At 37.4% G+C, this 23,261-nt stretch overlaps 2 protein-coding genes across 2 annotated transcripts; one reads left to right on the top strand and one right to left on the bottom strand.

Annotated features, from left to right (window-relative positions):
* The first annotated feature begins 5,515 nt into the window (after nucleotides 1–5,515).
* ptges2 (prostaglandin E synthase 2) lies at nucleotides 5,516–13,935 on the top strand. Its single transcript, XM_015012485.2, has 7 exons — nucleotides 5,516–5,841; nucleotides 7,426–7,614; nucleotides 8,401–8,456; nucleotides 8,811–8,963; nucleotides 9,631–9,831; nucleotides 9,920–10,037; nucleotides 13,071–13,935. Exons 1-7 carry the CDS (start codon nucleotides 5,551–5,553, stop codon nucleotides 13,197–13,199), a joined length of 1,137 nt encoding a protein of 378 aa, XP_014867971.1. The 5' UTR covers nucleotides 5,516–5,550; the 3' UTR covers nucleotides 13,200–13,935.
* Nucleotides 13,931–23,161, bottom strand: gle1 (GLE1 RNA export mediator). Its single transcript, XM_015012472.2, has 15 exons — nucleotides 22,981–23,161; nucleotides 22,085–22,312; nucleotides 21,828–22,004; nucleotides 21,060–21,208; nucleotides 20,907–20,967; nucleotides 19,511–19,768; nucleotides 19,210–19,432; nucleotides 18,242–18,354; nucleotides 17,943–18,155; nucleotides 16,835–17,025; nucleotides 16,102–16,231; nucleotides 15,918–16,022; nucleotides 15,512–15,594; nucleotides 15,323–15,386; nucleotides 13,931–14,883 (listed from the first exon to the last, which is right to left on the bottom strand). Exons 1-15 carry the CDS (start codon nucleotides 23,158–23,160, stop codon nucleotides 14,815–14,817), a joined length of 2,244 nt encoding a protein of 747 aa, XP_014867958.1. The 5' UTR covers nucleotide 23,161; the 3' UTR covers nucleotides 13,931–14,814.
* Between the last annotated feature and the right edge of the window lie 100 nt (nucleotides 23,162–23,261).

Below are 23,261 nucleotides of genomic sequence, written 5' to 3'. Positions count from 1 at the left end.
TATGCACTAATGTATCAAACAAAAGCAAATGGAAAAAAACCCCTCAGGAATAAAAAACAGAGGGGAAAAAAACCAAAAAACGGCGGGTTCTTGTCACATTCCATCAGACAATAAGTTCCGATCCGCTCGCCGTGGGTCAAAGGTTAAACACAGAAAAAGAAACAAACACGTTTTTATCTCCAAATCCCACACCGCCTGGAAAAAAGACAGATTTCTCCAGATTTCACCAGGAGATAAACATCAACAGCAGCAGCGTTTAATACTGCAGCGCCTCAGCGATGACCTTTGACCCAGTTTCATTGTGTTTACTCGATTCCTCAGAGACTGAAGCGTCTTCAGGAGGAAGTAATGCAGAACTCATCTGGATTTAACACATTCACAAAATTATCCGCAATTTTTGGTCCATTCACAGGAAATCCGAGCTAAAATTGCATTTTTATTGAACTTCGTTTCTCACAGATGATTGTAAGAAAACCTTACAAAAAGAAATATAATTCAAATTTAATAACAATGGTAGAATAACTTGTTTAAGAACCTACAATTTCACAGTTTAATTTGAAAAAGAAATGCAGAAAATTATAATTAAGTTGAATTATTTTTTATGAGCTGTTCAGCTCATTTAAAACAAAAACATTAATAAAAGATGTTTTGCACCAGATTGGCAGTTTAAGCTGCTTCCATTTGTAGTCCCAGAGCAGTACAGTCACAAAACTACAACATAAACAATGCTAAATGTTAAATAACTAGCATGTGTGCTAAATAAATACCAATACCTGTGAGAAGTTATTATTTTAGTAATCAATTATTTGATTATTCTGGCGATTAATCAATTATTCTGATGATTAATCGAACAAAAAAATGTTGCATTGTTCAGATTTTTCATTTAATCACATAAGTCTTTTTTAAAAATAAAATATTAGAAACACAACAAAAGATGAAAACAAATAATTCAGTTCCTTTCTAAAAATAAGAACATAAACATGTTATTGCCTAAAATGTGGCATTCCTTGGCGAGTGGTTGATTATTTGTAGCAATGGAAGAATCTGTAGCTGATAAGAAATATTTATGTGGGGCCGATGTGTTTATTATATTTTGGATTAACTGATTAATAATTTGACAGCAAAAGATACTTCATGGGAGATAATTTTTTACAGATTTTGCACCAGGTGATGTTAAAACTGACACTTAATGAGTTTTTATGCTTTTTTATCTTCAATGCAAAATGTATTTATTGTTTTTCCAGTTTTGGTTTAGTTACTGCTTTGACTCCTTTGTTCTTAAGCCTGTTGCAATGACTAATAAATTGATTAATAATTTCTGATGATTAATATTTTTCCAAGGAAATGTTATTTGCAAACTTCATAATCTATTTTATTTATGATTTCATGTGGATTTTATTTCCATGTTTTGTTTATTCAAAATATCTTCCAGTTTCAGTGTTAAGTGTTCTTTACAAAATGAAAGTTTATATATTTTTGAGAGGGCGTACTTGTATTATCAAAATATTACCTGAAAATGATCTAAAAATAACAATATTTTTGTTTATCGCAATAAGTTTTGGGACAATTTATCATCCAGTAAAATTTGTTATCGTGACAGACCTTCTTCTTTCAGCAAATGTCCTTTTTTGATTCTGAATATTCCAGTTTACGATTAATCGATTGCTAAATTAATTGAAGAGTCTTTCAAATAAATTGATTAATCACGATTAATCATTTCAACTCAGCTATATTTAGCAATTTTTCTTTAGTTGTTTTTTTTCTTGGTGTAGGAAAAAAAATGTCAGTAAATAATCAATTGTAAAAGAAACATTAACAACTGATATCGGCCCAAATTTTTATATCATTGCATCCCTAATTTTTCCACAAGCTGTTTTCTTTTCCTAAACTTGATCAGTTGTGGAAAAATAAACTACACTCTGCATTTTTCTAGACTGTGACTTGTTTTAAGCACAATCAACTCATAGAGACTCGTATACATTCAGAGTGTGACTGTAGTTTGATATCGAATGTTTACAGTTAGAATTAGAGTTTTAGGATTTATTTTCATTCATTTATTACTCAGATCACACAAAAGGTCAACAACGATTAGCTTTAAAAATGAATAATTATCACTATTTATAGGAGTTTGTTGTTTACATAAGGAGAATATATGAAAACTGAAAGATTTTTCATTTTTTATTAATAAAAAGAAGCAAACTAAGAATTCTGCTTTAGTTTTTCCAACTTATTTTGTCATTGTTATTTAAAATCTTATTTACATATCCCAGCATGCATTGGGAAAGCAAATACCCCAAAATATCCCAGATCCAACTCCCACGCAGACACACAAACACACCACAGCGATGGTTCTGTTCTCCAACTCACATTACTTAGTCTTATTAGCACGGCGTTATCAACGTTCACAGACACCAGGATAGTTCACGTTCTTGCATAACAACTAGCAGATTAATTAACAAAATGTTTCCCTGATGATAAAACCACCACAACAATAATCTTTTTAAGACTTTCACAACATTTGTTTAATTTAAGAAGAACAGAGTAAAGATGTATCTGAAGGCTGAAGCTGCTGCGGGAAAAACAGGAAGCAGTCGACTCAAACAAAACAAATCTGTAAAAAGGTTATGAGCTGCACCGGCTGAAGGACATTTCCTTCTATAAACCACCAGAAATAATCAATTAAACTGCTCCTAAAGTTCTGTCTGAGTGGAAACATTTGCAGATTATCAAGAAAAGACACAGAAATACAAAATAACAAGTCTAAGAATACATTTTCTGCAACATTTAATCTCCTGATTGGCTACAAATTTCCCCCAACATGTTATGAGAATCGAATTTTATCTGGAAATGCTTTTTATTAAATTAATTTAGTTTGGCTAAAAATATTGCTGAAATTAAGGGTTTCCTGTTGAAACAAGACACAGAAAAAGTAGTGCATGGTTTAATTGTCAGAAGATTAGAAACTAGAGGAATGAGTTTCTAATAGTCCAACAGAACCAGCTAATATTTTAGATATAAATATAAGAAATACATGCTTTTAACAGTTTCTTTTCTGTTTCCTGTAACATTTTACATTGAATTTCAGCAAATAATACAACTAAAAATATCAGTGATATGTTTTTAGATCTGTTTTTTTAATTAGGTTGGACTCTATGTTTTTAAAATTTTACATAATTTGCCGTCCCACATAAAAAAACTATTCATTCTCTTTTAGCAAAATTTAGCATTTAACTTGAGTTTAAATCATTAAAATATATATATAAAGAACCGCTATTTTATCTCTAAGTATACATTTATCTTGAAAATCCTCTTCATAAGACTGCTTTCCAAAAAAAAAACTGTCTTCATTCAGAGACTTTTTCAGATTCACTGTAACACAGACTGTTACAGGAGATCCTCTCTGCCAACAGCCATCAACATCTACAACTATTCGTTTCATATTTTTACTTACTTGATAGTTATGTTTATGCATTAATTCAATTTTCTTCACCTCTTTTCCTTTATTTCCCAATAAAGCAGAAATGCACTTGCTTTCCCTCATTATTTCATAGATATTATGACCACACACGAGAAGGGACACAAATCCTGCTGAGAAAATTCACCCGAAGTAACAAAAATCGGGCTGTTTTCACGCTGATGGTAATAGCGCATCTGTGGAAATATGCAAATGAGCCCAGGTGTGTATTTAAATATGAACCCGCTGACTTGATGCTCCGCTGGTTTCTTACCTGTTTTTCCAGCATGATCATTCTCTCAGTATCATGACCTTCATGGAGCGGCTTCCCCGTCAGACACACTCCATCTCTGCCAGCATCTTCATGGATACACCAGAGGAAAAATAAAAAAGGGTTTTAAAAAACGAGTGGGAGGGGGAAATGAAGGTTATTGATGCACACGGCTAACTAGCGTCGCCGCTGGGCGGATAGAAAACCGCTAGGATGGTTTCTCCTTGGCAGGAATGACTCCAACATGTCTTCACGTCAATAAAAAAAGCATTAAGGAGTTATTTTTTTATCACGGAGGAAAACAGCACAGCGGTCAGAGGAGGAAGAGGAGATAACGGCCACCGAGCTAAGGGGGTGGCTAGCCGAGCTAGCGTTAGCCAGCTAATCCCAGAGAAAAATCAGAATTTGATTTGTCTCCTCGGAACCAGATCCATTGTCGCTCCGCTGCCTTCCAGTCACGCCAGAAAAAATACGCGGAGGCGGCGTCCTCTGGCCTCAGCTCTCCCAAACAACCCCCCGCCGCGTACCAACATCCTAATAAGGGGAGCGGTGTTGTCCAAGAAAATGGAAAGGAGATGCTGGGATCCGAGAAGTAACACTTTAATGGAGGATGCTGCTGCTTCTGCCGATGCTGCTGCTGCGGTCCGAGGACTAGCTGCGATCTACGACGCTCTTGAACGCATCACGACGTGAGCGTTCCGAAGGAGAAACTTGGCGAACTATTTCGTTCACCGTCAGAGTTTGGTAGTAGCTAGTTACATTTACTCAATTACAGTTACCTGGGTAACTTTTTTTTAAATTGTACTCTTAGAAGTATTTTGCTACGCAGTACTTCTTTACTTGAGTATAATGAAGGAAAATTTCTGGATTGTACTGAATGAAGAACAAACGTGTTTTAACCATAAATTCACACAGACACATACCTGCAGTATTTGTTAAAGTTTCGTAAGTTTTTTTTATTAAAAGAAACTGATCTGGAAAAATTTTCTTTTGCTTGATTTTATTTTTTGTTATTGTCATTAAAACACCAAAATTTCCACTTAACTTTATATTTTGGATAATGTAATTTTTAAATATTAAATAATTGATCATTTGATCAGTTACTCAGTACTTGAGTAGACTTTTTACAAAGTACTTTTTTAGAGTTACTTGAGTAATTTCTTGGATGGCTACTTATTACTTTTACTTGAATAAAAATATGCTGAAGTACTGCCTGTTGAGTACAATTTTTGTGAATTCTGCCCAATAGAGTAGTCAAAAACTACTTAAGTACAATTTTACAGTTTTACTCTTACTCAAAGAGTAAAACGGTATTTGGTACAACAACAAAAAAAAAAAGATACTCAAATACCTAGTTGATCACAATATCTTTAATATTTTAAAATGAGACAAAAATATAAGGAGATATATATATATATATATATATATATATATATATATATATACATTATAATACTATAAAATTACTATAAATAAATAAATACAAATAATAAAGCCATAACATTTCAAAAATAAAGTCAACATTACAAGAATACCTTTGTAATATTACAAGACTAAAGTCTTGTAATAGACTTTATTCTTGTATTATTTCGACTTTATTCTAGGTTTTCCTAAACGTTGCAGGGCAGTGGCCCTCCAGGACTGGAGTTTGACATCTGTGCACTAAAGGCAGCACAGGTGCTACCGAAGTTACATGAACCACAGTTTGAGAACCACAGGCGTTAACGTCCCTGCCTTCTGTTCATCCTGACAGACAGAACCCAGGGCAGCACATCCCTTTGTCTCCTCCGCCCCGGTGCATTGTGGGGCTTTACGTAAAGTCAACATGGCAGCCGCCTGCTCCAGAACCCTCTGTAAGGTCGCACGGTCTTTTCTAGAAACTCCAGCCGCGGCTCGGACCGGTACCGTGTCATTCTTGCTGGGGAATGTTGGCGCTCACGGCTTTAGAAGAGGGTTGAGCACCGGCGGGCCGGGGCTCCGGTCCAGACTGGTGTCCTCGGTTCGGGCAGGAGGAGGCAGGGTACTGGGCTGCGCTTTTCTGCTCGGAGGAGGTCTGGGTCTCTACCAAACCCTGAAGCTGTCCGTGCAGCAGCACCTGGCTGAGGAGGACAAGAAGGTGAGTCCGGACCCGGGTTCTGGGGTCGGTTCCGGACCACACGATGGGGTCGCCAGAGGTCGAACTGAGCTGCAGCTCTCAGTGTTTATCATCATGAACAGTACAACTACAGCTGTCCTGGTCCAATCAGTGGTTCTGTTGGATTTATTTCCAAGCAGAATTCAAATAAATAAAAAAATACTTTAATTATCCCAAAGGAGAATTAAATATCAAAATATCTCCAAAGAATAATTGTGGATGGGAGGAAGGCTCTCCTGTAGCAGTCAGTCATGCAACGAATCTGAAGAGTCCTCTGACTGAAGACTGTAGTTGTATATGACAGACTCATGACTAGAGCTGAATCTAACGATTAGTTATCGATTAATCTATCAATTATTCTAACAATTAATAGGATGAAAAAAGGCACGCAGATTTTTATTTGATCTTTTTTAATATCAGACAACAATTACTTTAATAATATATTATTTTTGATGATTAATAGGATAAAATAAATTGACACATTATGCAGATTGCTAATTTAATCTCTTAAACTCATATTAGACTGTCAAATTATATAAATATGCAGAAAAACAAATAATTAAGTTCCTTTTTAAATAAAAAAAAATATATATATTTATTTCCTAAAATGCAGGAACACACATAGTTCCCACAAGTCTGAACCGGACATGATCCGTGCCACTGAGCCGCCATCTTGGTAGGCAAACGCAGTGCAAAGCATAGAAGAACCAAGACTTCAAGACCAACAAAAAGAAGAATACTCAAAAATTGCGGTTGATTAATATTCGTAATGTACTTCTATTGTCTATAAATTAGATAGAAACAAGGCAAGAGCTATTTTTAAGCTTGTGGCTTGTCATAACAACTCTATATCAACAGTTAGTTATGGATACCTACCAAGATGGCCATCAGCTTCAAAGTTTCTGGAATTGTGATGTCACATGATAAATTTGTATTCTAGACATATTTAGACCTGTTGCAATAAATCAATTATTTGCATCATAATTTAAAACAAGCTCAGTCATTTCCATTTGCATGAGCTATTGTTTTTCTCTTTTCTCTCTTTCTACTAAAAAGCGGATGACAAAAGTCTTCCGTCTGGTGCGTTAGTCTCAAAGCAATGTTTACTTTTTGTAAACAATCTTTTTGTTTACTTTATGATTTTAAATATTTTGGATATTGAAAATGTCTTCCTTTTCCAGTGTTAAACATTCATAGGAACTTAAAGTTTTCTGAACCTTAAGAATATGTTCCTGCAATACTATGCTTTTATCATTATGTTATGTGAAAATGGTCTCAAAACATCAATATTATTATTTATCGCAATAACTTCTGGGACAATTTGGAAAATTTGTTATCATGACAGGCATAGGCTACATCTCCCAGAATGCCGTGCGGTTCTGGATTAGAGTTAAGTGAAATTATAGAATATTCTATCAGCCTTATTGTTATTGTTTTATTGTCCAGCCCGATAGAACAACACATAAGGAGAACTGGACGTTTTTATCAGAGTTTTGTGAATGTTTTTAGGTTTCTGTGATGGGACCAGAAGCCTCGGCTGCTTTACCTCTCGTTGCTTCGCTGCAGGTCTCAGGAGACGGACTGAAGATGACTCTGTACCAGTACAAGACCTGCCCGTTCTGCAGCAAAGTGCGAGCCTTTCTGGACTACTACGGGCTGCCGTACGACATCGTGGAGGTGAACCCGGTGATGAGGAAGGAGATCAAGTGGTCTGCGTACAGAAAGGTGCCCATCCTGATGGTGGACGGCGAACTGGTGAGAGAAACGATGAACATCCCTCTGGTCTGGTGTCAAAGCTCCACAATATCATTAAAATATTCAGCTGATAATATTCCTGAGGATTTCAATGCTGATCAATTAAAATTAAATATGATTTTCTGGCTCTTCCTTCACCTTTAGTTTTATCATCTCAGCCGCAAAAGCCTATCCATGAGCTTTAAGGTCTTTTGGTGTCCATCCATCTGCCTGAAGAAAATATTGAAATATTCAGAAGATGAATTAATCACAAAAATCAAGTAATTGATTAATCAAGTTGATAAATTAAAATGAGCTCTGATGGTTAATATTCTTATTCTGGTTTCAGTTATATGTGGTTTCTATTTCCATTGTGGTTGTTGGGGTTTATTTTGGATATTTAATATATTTCCAGTAAGTTTTTATTTATTTTCTTAATTGTGATATGAACAAATCAAACACAGATGTTAAGATTAAGTGAATATAAACAAGCAAAACAAAATGTATGAAAAAGAAAGTTCAGTGTTGTCCTTACGGTATTTTAAGTGCAAAGTGATTTTGTTGATGATAGAGGAAAATATAAACAAAATATATAAAGTCAAAATTTTTGAAAATACTCTTAAAACAGAAATATCGTTTATTGCAAACATTTCTTGGAAAATGTATAATCCAGCAAAATTTGTTAATGTATCAGGCCTGCAGTTGTTTTTCAATATTCCTAACCAATCATTTTCACACATGATTGAATATTTTGTGCTGCTCTACTCAAAGTATTGATCTTACAACCATGTTGTCTTGTTTCTGCAGCAACTGAATGACTCATCTGTCATCATCAGCTCCCTCAGGACTCTAATGATCAACAAGTACGTTGAAATTAATTTTAAAATTATTTAAATAATGAACATACATATTTTATTGTAAACTTGTTTAAAAAGTACAGCATTCTGCATTTGTTTATTATTTAATTGTATTTCTAAAACTTTTTTTTATGAATACAAGAGTTTTTCTTCTCCAATGGAATCTGTGGTTTAATTCCTGACTGGAAAGTTCTGAGATATCACTTTTTTGATCATTAAGGGATTAAATTTGTTTGTGTGTGTGTGTCAATATTAAGCTTTTACCTTTGGAAATCATGAAAAATGCCAATGAGATTAAAATGAAGAATAAAACCAGCCCAAAAACCAAGTCCTAAGATGTCTGACCTTGATCTGATCCAGGGAGAAGAGCTTGTCGGACGTAATTCACTGCTACCCAGAGATGAAGTCTGTGAACGACCGGGGAAAGGAGGTGACGGAGTACAACAATAAGTACTGGCTGATGCTGAGCGAGGCCCAAACCGCTGCCGTTTATCCTGCAAAGGGGATGCAGAAGTGAGTCCAAACATGAAACCACGAGGAGCTCCGCTCTTCCTGACGGCTCTTTTTGACCAGATGATGCTGCTGAGGCAGAAATTTACGAGGTTGCATTAGTCATTAAAGATAGAATACAGCTCTGCCAAAATAATCCCTGGAATTTTCTAGAGAAAAAAGGAAATTCATGAGTTTGAAAAGTCAAAAATTGGCTAGAAAAAACTGAAATTTTTAGATTAATCTGAGAAATTTTTTAGTAACAACTTGGAAAAGTTTTTTTTTTATCATTTTCTAGCAACATTTTGACTTTTCAAACTCCTGTTCCTACAAAATGTATGAGATTTATCTCATAAATTTCAGAATTTTATTCCAACAAATCTTCGACTGTTCAAACTCAGAAAGCTAGCTTTTTTCGTCTATCATGGGAAAGTGTAGATTTATTGCCACTTGATGCCACTGGGTTACTTCTGTTGCTAATCCATATAAATAAATGCATTTTGTGCAAAAAAACAAAAACAAAAAAAAAAAAACCTTGCCACTATTGCAGTATTTTCTTGTTTCTGTCGTGATACAGGTCTTACATTTCTTTATAAAGACACCAAATGAGTCCTTTATTTATGTTTACATAGATTTTGACTCGTAATCTTGGTTTATGGCGATGCGTTTAGAGATTTGTTGTGTTTTTCAGAGAGGAGATGAAGTGGCGACAGTGGGCCGATGATTGGCTTGTACATCTCATATCGCCAAACGTTTACCGAACTACTGGCGAAGCTTTGGCGTCTTTCGACTACATCGTTCGTGAGGGCAAGTTCGGTACCGTGGAAGGCTTCTTTGCCAAATACGTAGGCGCTGCTGCTATGTTCGTCATCTCAAAGAGACTAAAGAATAGGTACGTTTCTACTAATTTTCTGAATTTATTAATTCCTGACGTTTTTTTATTAGATTATGATGGTTATTTCCCTTCATTGATCCTACAGACACAACCTGCAGGACGACGTCAGGCAGGACCTCTACAAGGCCGTTAATGACTGGATGGCGGCCATCGGCAAGAACAGGAAGTTCATGGGTGGCGATCAACCGAACCTGGCGGACCTGGTGAGGAAACGCCGGTGTTACGTCAATCCGCGTTTCCCCATCAGATACGGTTCCCCCTTCGTCTTCTTGCCGCTCCGCCCCGCCCACGCGGCAAAATAGGCGCGTGCTCGTGATGAGCACTGAGAAAGCACGCGCGTGGCAAGCACGCGCTTGTTCGGCGCGCTTGTCTGAGGAACTACGGACACCGTGAAAGCTCAAACAACATGTTTCGGCAAACTTGTCACACTTTCTTCACGTTTTTGCGGGAAACTAATAGTAATAATACTAATAATTATAATAAATATAATAAATATATATGTTATACATATTATGATTATAATAAATAATATATATTTTATACATATATTATAATTATAATACATAATATGTTATATATATATATATATATATATATATATATATATATATATATATATATATATATATAATAATTATAATACATAATATATGTTATAGTTATAATTATAATATATATATGTTGTATATATTATAATTATAATATGTTGTATATATTATAATTATAATAGATAGATAGATAGCATAATGCTATATGAATTAAAAACAGGGCAATGCAATTTAATGCTCAATATTACCCATCAGATACCGTTTCCCCTGTTTTAAAGTGGGGGAACGCTATCTGATGGCCATATTTCACCCATCAGATACCGTTTCCCCTGTTTTAAAGTGGGGGAACGCTATCTGATGGCCATAAATCTCCCATCAGATACCGTTTTCCCTGTTTTAAAGTGGGGGAACGGTATCTGATGGCCATATTTCACCCATCAGATAGCGTTCCCCCTGTTTTACACTGGGGGAACGGTATCTGATGGAGACATTTCACCCATCAGATAGTGTTCCCCCTATGTTAAAATCACATATCAGATAGCGTTCCCCCTGTTTTACAGTGGGGGAACGGTATCTGATGGAGACATTTCACCCATCAGATAGTGTTCCCCCTATGTTAAAATCACATATCAGATAGCGTTCCCCCTGTTTTACAGTGGGGGAACGGTATCTGATGGAGACATTTCACCCATCAGATAGTGTTCCCCCTATGTTAAAATCACATATCAGATAGCGTTCCCCCTGTTTTACAGTGGGGGAACGGTATCTGATGTGAAATTTATGGCCATCAGATACCGTTCCCCCACTTTAAAACAGGGGAAACGGTATCTGATGGGAGATTTATGGCCATCACATAGCGTTCCCCCACTTTAAAACAGGGGAAACGGTATGTGATGGGAGATTTATGGCCATCAGATAGCGTTCCCCCACTGTAAAACAGGGGGAACGCTATCTGATGGGTGATTTTAACATAGGGGGAACGGTATCTGATGGGTGAAATGTCTCCATCAGATACCGTTCCCCCACTGTAAAACAGGGGGAACGTTATCTGATGTGAAATTTATGGCCATCAGATACCGTTCCCCCACTTTAAAACAGGGGAAACGGTATCTGATGGGAGATTTATGGCCATCAGATAGCGTTCCCCCACTTTAAAACAGGGGAAACGGTATCTGATGGGTGAAATATGGCCATCAGATAGCGTTCCCCCACTTTAAGACAGAGGAAACGGTATCTGAAGGGAGATTTATGGCCATCAGATAGCGTTCCCCCACTGTAAAACAGGGGGAACGCTATCTGATGGGTGATTTTAACATAGGGGGAACGGTATCTGATGGGTGAAATGTCTCCATCAGATACCGTTCCCCCACTGTAAAACAGGGGGAACGTTATCTGATGTGAAATTTATGGCCATCAGATACCGTTCCCCCACTTTAAAACAGGGGAAACGGTATCTGATGGGAGATTTATGGCCATCAGATAGCGTTCCCCCACTTTAAAACAGGGGAAACGGTATCTGATGGGTGAAATATGGCCATCAGATAGCGTTCCCCCACTTTAAGACAGAGGAAACGGTATCTGAAGGGAGATTTATGGCCATCAGATAGCGTTCCCCCACTGTAAAACAGGGAAAACGGTATCTGATGGGTAATATTGAGCATTAAATTGCATTGCCCTGTTTTTAATTCATATAGCATTATGCTATCTATCTATCTATTATAATTATAATATATACAACATATTATAATTATAATATATACAACATATATATATTATAATTATAACTATAACATATATTATGTATTATAAATATATATATATATATATATATATATATAAAACATATTATGTATTATAATTATAATATATGTATAAAATATATATTATTTATTATAATCATAATATGTATAACATATATATTTATTATATTTATTATAATTATTAGTATTATTACTATTAGTTTCCCGCAAAAACGTGAAGAAAGTGTGACAAGTTTGCCGAAACATGTTGTTTGAGCTTTCACGGTGTCCGTAGTTCCTCAGACAAGCGCGCCGAACAAGCGCGTGCTTGCCACGCGCGTGCTTTCTCAGTGCTCATCACGAGCACGCGCCTATTTTGCCGCGTGGGCGGGGCGGAGCGGCGGGGGAACCGTATCTGATGGGGAAACGCGGATTGACGTAACACCGGCTTGTTTTTGGAGAACAGACCCGGGGCTTGGAAGCAAAAATCCGCTGGCTTGGAACGTAGTAAAATATGGCGAAAATACATTCAAAACCCCGCTTATTACGCCGCCGTAGACTACCTGAGTGCCGAAAATTACAGCATTTATTCCGGTCATTCAACGCTGTACATACTCACGTACGTGTGATGACGTTCAGGAGCGTGGCAGTGTTCAAGGACCAGACTAAACGCCGTAATTTTCGGAGTTCAGAAGTTAGCCTCAAAAAGATTTAAAAAGCCGCGTTTTGAATGGTTTTCGCCGTATCTTACGATGTTTTTTGCGTTACAGTTTAGCCTGATGCGTGATAAAAATGGCGATATATGTCTTACGTGACTTGCCATACAGAACCGGCGCTTGGTGGAAACGAACTAATCCGTTGATTCCATAGACATAATATAATATAATATTATTATAATAATAATAATAATATAATTATATAATGTCTATGGTTGATTCCCTACCTGTAGGCGGTGTTCGGAGTCCTCAGAGTGATGGAAGGACTTCAGGCGTTTGACGACATGATGGCGAACACCAAAGTCAAACCCTGGTACATGCGCATGGAGAGAGCCACGCTCAACCATGAGGGTCGATCTTAAACTCCGAGCCTCCAAATGGACAAGAACCCGCACCTGGAGCAAAATGGCCTTCGTTGTTTTGTAGGAATCTCAAACGCCTCAGGATGAGTCCGCCTCGCTGTGAAACGGACGAGTTTAACAATACTTTGATTTCAGCATTAATGACAAAAAAAACCTCGTCTGCTCTGTTTGCGCCAGGTTTTTACGAGGTTACTAGTGACATCTACTGGTGGAAAGGGAGAACTCCATCTGCCCACACCTGGAGATTTAAGGCTCACATAATGTCAATTTAAAGATCTTCAGTCCAGCTAAAGGACAAAAGATGAATATTTATTACTTTTTGATTTACTTTAACACAAATTGAACAAATTATATGTTTAATTTGTTCAAAATGAAGTAATTTTAACACTTCTAAACAATGATGGGAATTAAAATAATGGAAATCAGTTTTTTTTTGTCAGTTTTTTATGTAAATCGCTAAAATAGATTGGTCATTCTTTTCCTCACGTTTGCACAAGCTTTCAGTTTTAAGTTTGAATTAATTTTGAGGCTTTACAGATTTTTCCTGCTGCTTCTTCAGGAAGGACAAAAAAACGGTTAATTTTTTTAGTTTCTGCAGGAACCATAAAATAAGGTTCTCTGTATTTATGTCTGCTATAAAAACACCCATCAGACTGGAATGTATCAAACTGTTGGCTGTTGATTACTTGTAACAACTCTGTGGGGAAGGAAATGTAAAATAAAAGAAAAACTTTGAGCATTGAGATTTTATTTCACCTATTATCTTGATGTTTCCATCAAAATTTACAGATGCTTCGTTTTAATAACAGGATTTGCAGAAAGGAGGATCTTTGACTTTTTCTTTCAAGATCAAGGATGTCTAAAGTGTTGCTCTCATACATTTTAGCTCCCAATGAAAAGAAATTACTGACATTTACAGCTGAAAAAAATGTATTTCAAAAGAAAAACTGCAGCTCATGTTCTGGTTCCTGTAGATTACATTCATTCAGGCGCTGATTTGTAATCAGACATTCAGGACAAATTATACATAAACACAATTGGCTTCAGTTTTTTCACTTACAGAAAAACAAAAAGCCAGATTTCCGTTTTATTTTCCAGGATAAAAGTATTTCTGCGATAAAACAGCATCTCAGTTTCCACACAGTGGATTTATAACATAATAAATACGTTCAAATTTCACAAAAACACTTCATATTTGGTTTGAACAGTGATTAATGAGGCTGAAATGATGGAAAAAGCTAACATCAGGTTAACAATAAAAATACTAATTAGAGATTTAAATCTTGATATGATGCTGCACATAAATAAAAAATGATAAAATAAATCAGTGCACTTAAGACTGGATCAGAGCTGTTTGCGGGACGCTGTGTTAGTGTTTAAATGTCCAAATTCATCGTGTCCTGGAAGTGTGTCTGTTTGGAGAAAATAAAAATAAAGAAGAGAACATAAAAATAAACGATGATACAGACGTTTTCCGGTCTCCAGGGACACGATTCAACAGCAGGGCGGCACAAACGGCACGGAGAAATCCTCATTTTTTTAGGTTCGTCTGAGGAAAATCCAGGATTCTCAAATCTAAAACTCAAAAACTAAAAGTCCATGAGAGCGTCGTTCATCAGGACCTCCAGAAGGTGGCGCTCAGCTGGCCTTTGGGCGGGCTGATCTGTCGGCTCTTCAATGACGTCTGAGTGGGAGAGAAAATTATCCCATAAAATTCAGCTACTGAAGACATTTTCTAAGCTTTTTGTTGCCAACTTGTTCCAAACTTTAAGGTCATTAATTATTTTCTGAGCATTGATTTAAATATCTAAAATAAGTAATTGAAATATTTGCATTTTTAATGCATTTCTAATATTGCATGAAAATAATTAAATGAAAAAAAAAGCTGAATTTTAATGAACAGTTTTTTATCTAATTAATCAGTTGTAAAAAAAATAATCATTAGATTAATCTATCACTAAAATAATAATTAGTTGCAGCTCTAATCTGGATATTAGGATGGATGACTCTCCATATATCAAATAAACCTTCCTGTGTTTTTAGTTTTGAACAATGTTCCTGAAACCTTTGACTCTAATTATCACAATGTTCGTTAAAGTCACCGAGTTGAGAGGGAAACGAACCTCGAGGAACTGCTTCAGCCTGATGACGGAGCCCATTTCTCCACTGCTGGTCACCGCTTCGATCCTGGAGACGCAGCAGATTTAGACACATAAGAATGGATGGATGTTTGACAGACATCCATTCTGTCAAACCCACCATCCATAGGATGGATGGTGGGTTTATTTCTGAACCGCAGCCTCAGTTTGTACCTGGGGAAGTACTCGTCTTTCAGCAGCAGGATGAGCTTCCAGAACTGACCCTGGTACTGCTTCATCAAGGCGTTTCCGCAAACCTGGAAGAAGAATCAAATCAGAAGAGGCTTTCAACAGTTGGTTAAAATTCAGATCCCAAATATTTAGGAACTTAAATGAGCCGAATATTTTATTATAAAAGTTCATGGAAAATTTATAGCAGATATCTGAACAGGAGTCTGGCTTTACGGACAGACGGACGACAGAGACGGATGGATGGATTAAATGACTTTCTTTACGGTTTTTCTAAAAGTTAGAACATAAATAAAAATGGTTTGGGTGACCAGATGACATCCAGAACATCAGGAACCAAACTCAGAACCTCAGGAACCAGATCCAGAACTAGGCTCCAGTTTGGACTCACCTCCAGGAAGTCGAACAACAGCGTCGCTGTGATGTCAGCCAGAGGCTCCATGTTGAGCATCTGGGCCAGCCAGCGCCAGCCGTGGTTCAGCCCGTGAGGAACAGACTGAGGGACGACAGAAACGATCAGAACCGATCAGCATGAGCCCAGACGGGACACAAACAGGAAGTGGCAGCATGTTTACCCCTTGCTTGGAGCCGTAGGGCCACCTCAGCTGGATCACAGCGGCGTAGAGACGGATCATCCCAGACATCCGCTTCAGAAAACTGTCCTGACCTTCGACCCCACAGTCATCCACACGGTAACCCAGAATCCTGTCGGAGTGGGAATCACCGTTATTACATCTGATCCAAAATTTACCCCAGTCAAAAGCAGGTCTGAGCTAGAGCTGAAATGATTAATCGAATTAATCGATTAGAAATTATATTTCTAATGTTTCTTCTCTACCAAAAAGTGACTCATAACTTAAATCACAAATATGATTGAAGAAACAAAGGGAAGGAAAATATACTTTATTAAAGCTAGGGCTGAAACAATTAATCAAATTAATCAATTATTCACGTAATTGGTTATAAATTATATTCATAAAATTAGTTCTTTATCAAAAACCAGCACTGATTATATCAACATCACAAATAAAATTGAATAAAAGAAGAAAATATGCCATTAACACTAGGGCTGAAACAATTAATGGAATTAATCATGATTAATCAATTGTTGAAATAATCGTCAATTAACTTAATAATTGATTATACAGAGTAAAAATGGACTTTTGCTGGCAGAACAACAAAATCAGAGCAGTAATTAACCTAAAACTACATGAAAAATAAACATTTTCATTTAAGATCAAGAAAAATGCTTAAGTGGATAAATAAAAAATCTGCAAAATGCGCCCATTTCTTTTCTGAACCACTTACTTCTGGTATTCTTCCACAGGCGTGCCATCCTTCATCGGGGGGTAGTGTGGGACCGAATATGGGCACTTCTTATGCAGGTGAGCCAGAATGAGGTCGCCCACCTGGGGGTGCAGCTCCCAAATGCCTGAGGCCACCACACCGATGGGGAAGGCGGCTTCATGGTGGGACGCCACCTCTTCCTCACCTTGTTTCTACTCAGGAAAAAGATCAGGAGTCAGAGGACGAGTCAGGACTGTTTGGTCATTTGAAATTAAATATCTATTAACATTAGGGATTGTCTATTAATTGGTTTAGTAGACAAAAAATTGTTCCAATCAATTAATAAAGTTCGCTTAGATCTTCTTCAAGTGTTGTAGTTTGACCGCCACCCAGCAGAGGGCGCCGCTTGTCATGCTGAAGCGATAAACACAAACTATCAACGGCATCGCCTAAGATGGCGGCGGGTCCGTTACAGAACGGGAAGGAGTAACGGTCCGAACGGGACCGTAGGATGAAAAACAAAAACACTTTATGCGGCTCTGTTTTGAGATATAAACCCTCGATAAGCTCCTTAAGTCTCACCTTAAGGGTGAAACATTCAGCTGAGCTGCATGACGAAGCAGCGTCAACTTATCATTAAAAACAATTACGGATTCGCTATGAAGGCGACGAAAGAAAAGCGATGAAACAAAAGCGGAGGACATAACGGAGAAAAACTAACAAAAACAACATAATGCCAATAAGCAGTTGATTATGAAGGCTGTCGTGAGTTAACGCACTGAACATTTATTCACTGAATGAACATATCCGTTTGCATGAGAAATTAGGTTTTTCACTTTTTAAAAAAAAATATTTTCACCGTTTATTTTTCTATTCAGCAACAAAATGTATTCCTGTTTTGTTGTATTACCGGTACATAAATACTTAATGTGAGAAAACCACAATTTGCAGCTTAGTGAGTATTTAACTCAGGAGACACAAATTAGTGTTAAAATGTAATGATTAAATAAAAATAAAAATAGAAATTCAGTTCAAGATCTGGAAAACGTGATGAAAACTCACACCAGAATGTTTTAATTGTTGGAACAGTCACTCTGCCGTTCCTCCTGCTACCTGCAGACAGACTCACCACGAACTTCTCCGCCAGCTTGTAGGCGACAAACTCCAGGCCCTGAGGATGCTGGGAGGCAGAGACGGACTTTCCACCGGACACCACGGCCCGTCCAGACAGCAGCTTGTCGATCCTGTCGAATATCTCCCGGAGCTGCGACCCAGAGTTGGTGGAGATCTGGCTGACGGGGATGGTGGCGGCTTTCTGCAGCTCCAGCTTCAGCTTCTTCGTCTGAGCCAGGAGGAAGGGAATCACATACAGACATTAAAAATAAATTAATAATGAAATAATTCTGGAGTTTGGGGGCGTGGAGCCACCTGAGCATCTTTGGGAGAGTTGAGTTGTTCGAAGGACTGAGCGCACTGAGCGGCCGAGTTCTGCAGCTCCTTGTACCACTTCATGGTGCTCTCTTCTGCGTTGTTCTGCAGCCCTGTTGGACCAGACATGATTAATAAACAGATCTGCAACTAATGATTACTTCAGTAAACAATTATTGATGATGAAATTTTAAAAATTGCCACCTTTATCCAAATTTGTCATTTAACCACTTAAGCCTTTCTTTACAGAATATTTGAAATACATTAAAAGATACAAATAAGCACACAGATATACAAAACTCTGTAAAGTTTTGTCTCAATTGTTGCTCAAGTGAGTTTTTTTTTCTGCAAATGGCCATGTTTAACAATTAATCATTTGCTAAATTGATTGTAACAACAATCGATTAATCATGATTAATCATTTCATCCCTGGTTTTAATGTTGCACATTTTTCCTTTTCTTCACTTTTTTCTTCTTTTATATTTGTGATTTGGATCATAAATATTTCTCTGCCACTTTTTGGCAGAGAAAAAAATATTATAAATTTAATATCAATAATTGATTCAGTGGTTTAATCATTTTAGCTTCAGTTTTAATTACATTTTACTTTTTTCTTCAATTATATTTGTGTCTTGGATTATAAGCAGTGCTAGTTTTTAGAAGAGAAGAAATAGAATTTCTAAACGATGATAGAAAACAATCAATTAATTGTGATTAATTTGATTTAATGTTTTAATGACACATTTTCTCTCTTTTGTTCTTCAGTTAGATTTGTGATTTGGATTATAAATAGTGTCGCTTTTGGTAGAGAAGAAATAATATTAGAGCGTTTCAGCTCTATTAATAAGATTATAGGTTCTACGCCTGTCCATATTTTGGCTGCAGTTTCTAAACCATCTCTACAGATTGAAAAGCATCATTTTACCCACGATTCACTATTTTGAAGCTAAAAAATGAGTTTGAGTCACCTTTTCTCAGCTCCTTCTCTTTGGCTGCCTGCTCTGCCTTCTTCTGCGCCTCCTGCTGCGCCTGCAGAGCCTCCTGCTTCCTGCGCTCTTCTTCCTGCTCCTGATCCTTCTTCTTCTTCTCCTGAACCCTGTCCGCCTCCTCCCCCATCTGCCGGATCACCGACCTCATCTCGCAGAGCGCTCGCTCCGCCACGGCCATGTCCTCCACGCTGGGAAACTCTCCCTGGACAGAAACGGAAAGACGCCCGGTTACTGAACAGAACCGTAGGAAACTGAAACCCACATCTGAGGTTGGACCGACCTCTGCTGTCTTTCTCACCACCTCCGACACCTGAGAGCACAGCTGGTTGCCACGGAGGCTGTGTGAGGCGAGGCTGGCCGCCGGGAGGTGAGCGTTGGCCTGGGCGGACGGCTCCAGCAGCTGGTTGAGCTGAAGGATCTCTTCCTGGATGCTGTTGAGGCTCCGCAGCCTCTCCCTGCCCTCTGCCTGCCTCTGCTTCTCCAGCTCTGCCTCACGGTGGCGCTGCTGCTCCAGCTCTCTCACACGAAGGTTCAGGATCTACAGGAGGAAAATCAATCCAGACTGAAGAATGCATAACTAAAGGATGGGCAAGACCTAGCCTTGTACATCGTTAAAAATGGATGAAAAGAAGTAAGTAAGTAAGAAGTTCGTCAAGTTTAAAACATTTTAGGATCCTGCAGAAAAAGTTAATTTGCACCTTCTAAATATTGATCCTGTTGATATACCAGTCGATCATGGATTCCAAGCAGTTCTGACATGTCAAATACATAAAAATCAGATTTTTTCCTGTTCATTAAATGCATCAAAACTGAAAACTTTTTATTGTTGATACATGTATTAACCAACAGAGCTTTTCATTGCTGCATGTTGATTCGAATTTACTAAAAAACAGTTTCAAGCAGAAATGGGAATAATCTTTCCTCATGATTGTATTCATGAAGAAAATTTAGTTTGTGTTTCAGTCCTGTGGAAGAAAAACACTAGAAAAAAAAACCTGAACCAAAACAAGCCGAGGACCTTTTAGATCAGATTTTAAAGAAAAATAATAAATAACATTTAAGGACAGATGAAACCCAGACAACTTTACCTCTTAATTTAAAGGTCTGTCACAATAACAAATATTCCAAAATAATAAATTGTCCCAGAAGTTACTGTGATAAATGACAACATTGTTGCTTTGAGACCATTTTCAAGTAAAATAATGCAAGAACATATTCTCAAAAATCAATAAACTTTAAAATCTAATGAGCATTTAACTCTGGAACTGGAAAACATTTAAAATATCCAAAATAAATAAAAAAACAGGAACAATAAATAAAATGAACCTGAAGTCTCTGGAAACAAAACTGTTCTTCAAAAAAAGACCAAAGACTGAAGAGTTCCGTCATCCAGTTTTTGGTAGAAAGAGAGAAAAGGAAAAAAATAACCAAAATATAAACTCTACAAAAGGAAATTGTTTAGTTTTTTTTAATTGATCATGTGATTGAGTTATTGCTTATTGTGAAAAGCTTATATATATATATATATATATATATATATATATATATATATATATATATATATATATATATATATATAGATGCTATTTATGTAAGTGTACCACAAAATAAAAGAGCATACTATGAAAGTGAACAGAGAGAAGTTTTTTTTGCCTATAATAATTGACGTATTGTACCTTTATTCGGTGCCGCTGCTCTTCCTTCAGCTTCTCCTGGCGCCCCATGCTCTCTTTGGTTCTGGAGCAGAGAGACGAAGCATTTTGGACTCAAACACACAGAAACATCTCAGTTATCACTCAGCATCGTCCTGCGTGTGGTTCGGTTCTCACTCTCTGTCTATCATGTCCCGAATACTCTGGAACTCCTGCCTCTGCTTCAGCTCCTTCATCTCCTCGAAGCGCTTCAGGTGCTCCAACTCGGTGCTCGCCACCGACTCCACCAGCTTCTCCTGCAACGCCTGCCGCTCTTGGAGCGCCACCTGGTGTTTGAAACATTGATAAAACAGATCCAGACTCACTTCCGGGAGTAACATCACATAAACTGTGTCAGATCGATACTTCTAACATGAAGTTCTTTTTATATGGTCTTTCAAAAGCAACCATGATTTTTGGTAGCTTTAGAGTTTGAATAAAAAGTTCTCCAGGCTTTTCAATGTTTTTTAAATGTTCTGATGAGGAGAAAGCTGCCAAAAGTCCAAAAATTGACCTCCAGAAAACCTTGAGATGATAATAAAAGTGTTAAAGATTAAAATAAAGCATGGCTGCCCAGAAAGAGAAAAGAAATAAACATGGTGGCTTTACGAACAAATGACAGCTTAATTATTCCTCTCTAAAATAACAAATATGAATGTTTTTCATTGATATTTGGATTTTTTCTGAGCATGAATTTTAATGTTATGAAACAAGTTCTGAATGATCAGCCAAATAGGTATAAATAAAGCTCTAGTTGGCTTATTGATGACTTCATATAATACAGTACATTTTTGGAAAGAAGAAAACATGCAAATATTTAAAAACAACCCAGTCCTATCAAATAGTAAATTTAAAAAAAAAAATAAAATACAAGTTTGATCTGAAAAAAGGTTCTGAGAGTCGGACCTTGGCCTTCTCTTGCTGCTTCTTCTGGAAGCGTATGATGTGGCCAGCCGTCTCCATGGCTCTGGGCGACAGCAGGGAAATGGGAGGTGGGGAAGGAGGAGCGGGAACTTCGCTGACATCCGCCTCTGGACTTTCACCTCTTGTCTCATCACTAAGCTTCGGTAGCGACCCAGAAACCTGTAACAATAGCGAAAAACTCCCAGAAAAGTTCTCCAGTAGCAACAACAGCATCCCAACAACTTTAGTGTATAACTGACATCTTTTGGTTGATTTTTCAGAGACGGAGCTGAAGAAAGAAAGCTGATCTTGCTGTTGAGATCCGCTGTGGATTCTGAGGAGGAAACAGAGGCAGGTTTCTCCTCAAAGTCAATGGAGCTGGAGTCCAAGAAGGACGACTTGTTCAGCGACCGAGAGTCGATCCGCTCCAATATGACCGCAGAGTGAGAGGACAAGCTGGGGGTCTCTTTACACCCAGCCAAAATATGCTGCAAGAACACAGAGAGATGCTCAGAAAGAAGTTCAAAGGTCATATTTTCATCACTAATCTGTCAGATTATTATATACAACCTGGCACTCAAGAACTGTACTGTACATTGGATCAAATGTCCATTTATTACTTTAAAACTGCAGATGCTCTACGTGGAAGAGGATTAGGATCACCAAAAAATGATTGCATTATTGGATTGTATTCGATTAAAGAGCCTAGAAAATTATGTTATGTTACTTCTGATTCTTTTAGCTGAGGCGTTGCTTGTTTGTACCATTATCCAATTTACCATATAATGACACAATTTAGGTTTTAAAAGGTCATTTTTGAGCGTCGTCCCCTAAAGTTTAAGACAACTACCTTGTCTTTTATTTCTGAAATAAAGTTAAAAAAAAATAACACGGCCCCCTAGTGGGGATATAAGGGAACTATGATGTAACAAACTGAATAAAATTTAAATAAAGTCTCACAAAACCACCCCATGTCCTCGATTTCACACCTTAACCTCAAGAAGAGCTCTTGGTGAAACAGTCTTTGGTCAAATCGACTCAATAAATGAGCATTTGATAATTAAGGAACACCCTGTTTTTAAAAGTAAACAAGCAGAAAGGCTGACTTTAGCTTCCACCGAGTCGAGCTAGCAGATGCTAACCGGAGAAAACTCACCTCTCCTCTCTCTGACCAGTAAGGATCGAAGGTCACTTGTCCTTTTGGTGAATTTTTTAAAGCCTCTAAAGTTTCCCATCGTAGATTTTCTGAAGGCATCGTAAAATGAAACCGACGGTCTGTGGCTAACAGCAGCAGGCGCCAAACAGACTCACAAAAACTCAGTCCGACCGGAAACATGAACCCTATCGCTGCTTGGTTCCGGTAGGATATTTATCATAGCCTCTCCTTCAGATTGTTAGTTTGCGTATCTTATTTTTTGGAAGACTAACATTTTTCTT

Source organism: Poecilia mexicana, unplaced genomic scaffold, assembly GCF_051168715.1.
Source record: "Poecilia mexicana isolate PSO_F unplaced genomic scaffold, ASM5116871v1 scaffold_9, whole genome shotgun sequence".
In the NCBI taxonomy this organism is placed as follows: Eukaryota; Metazoa; Chordata; class Actinopteri; order Cyprinodontiformes; family Poeciliidae; genus Poecilia; species Poecilia mexicana.
The sequence above is the reverse complement of the archived record's forward strand: the minus strand, read 5'-3'. Positions and strand labels throughout refer to the sequence as shown.

Excerpts from the sequence above, each read along its gene's own strand:
- ptges2 (XM_015012485.2), top strand. The coding sequence starts at position 5,551 with ATGGCAGCCGCCTGCTCCAGAACCCTCTGTAAGGTCGCACGGTCTTTT. Across the intron at positions 5,842-7,425 it reads TGGCTGAGGAGGACAAGAAG|GTCTCAGGAGACGGACTGAA; the intron begins GTGAGTCCGGAC and ends GCTTCGCTGCAG. Across the intron at positions 8,457-8,810 it reads AGGACTCTAATGATCAACAA|GGAGAAGAGCTTGTCGGACG; the intron begins GTACGTTGAAAT and ends GATCTGATCCAG.
- gle1 (XM_015012472.2), bottom strand. The coding sequence starts at position 23,160 with ATGTTTCCGGTCGGACTGAGTTTTTGTGAGTCTGTTTGGCGCCTGCTG. Across the intron at positions 18,355-19,209 it reads AGAGAAGGAGCTGAGAAAAG|GGCTGCAGAACAACGCAGAA; the intron begins GTGACTCAAACT and ends CTGGTCCAACAG. Across the intron at positions 15,595-15,917 it reads TGTTGTTCGACTTCCTGGAG|GTTTGCGGAAACGCCTTGAT; the intron begins GTGAGTCCAAAC and ends TTCTTCTTCCAG.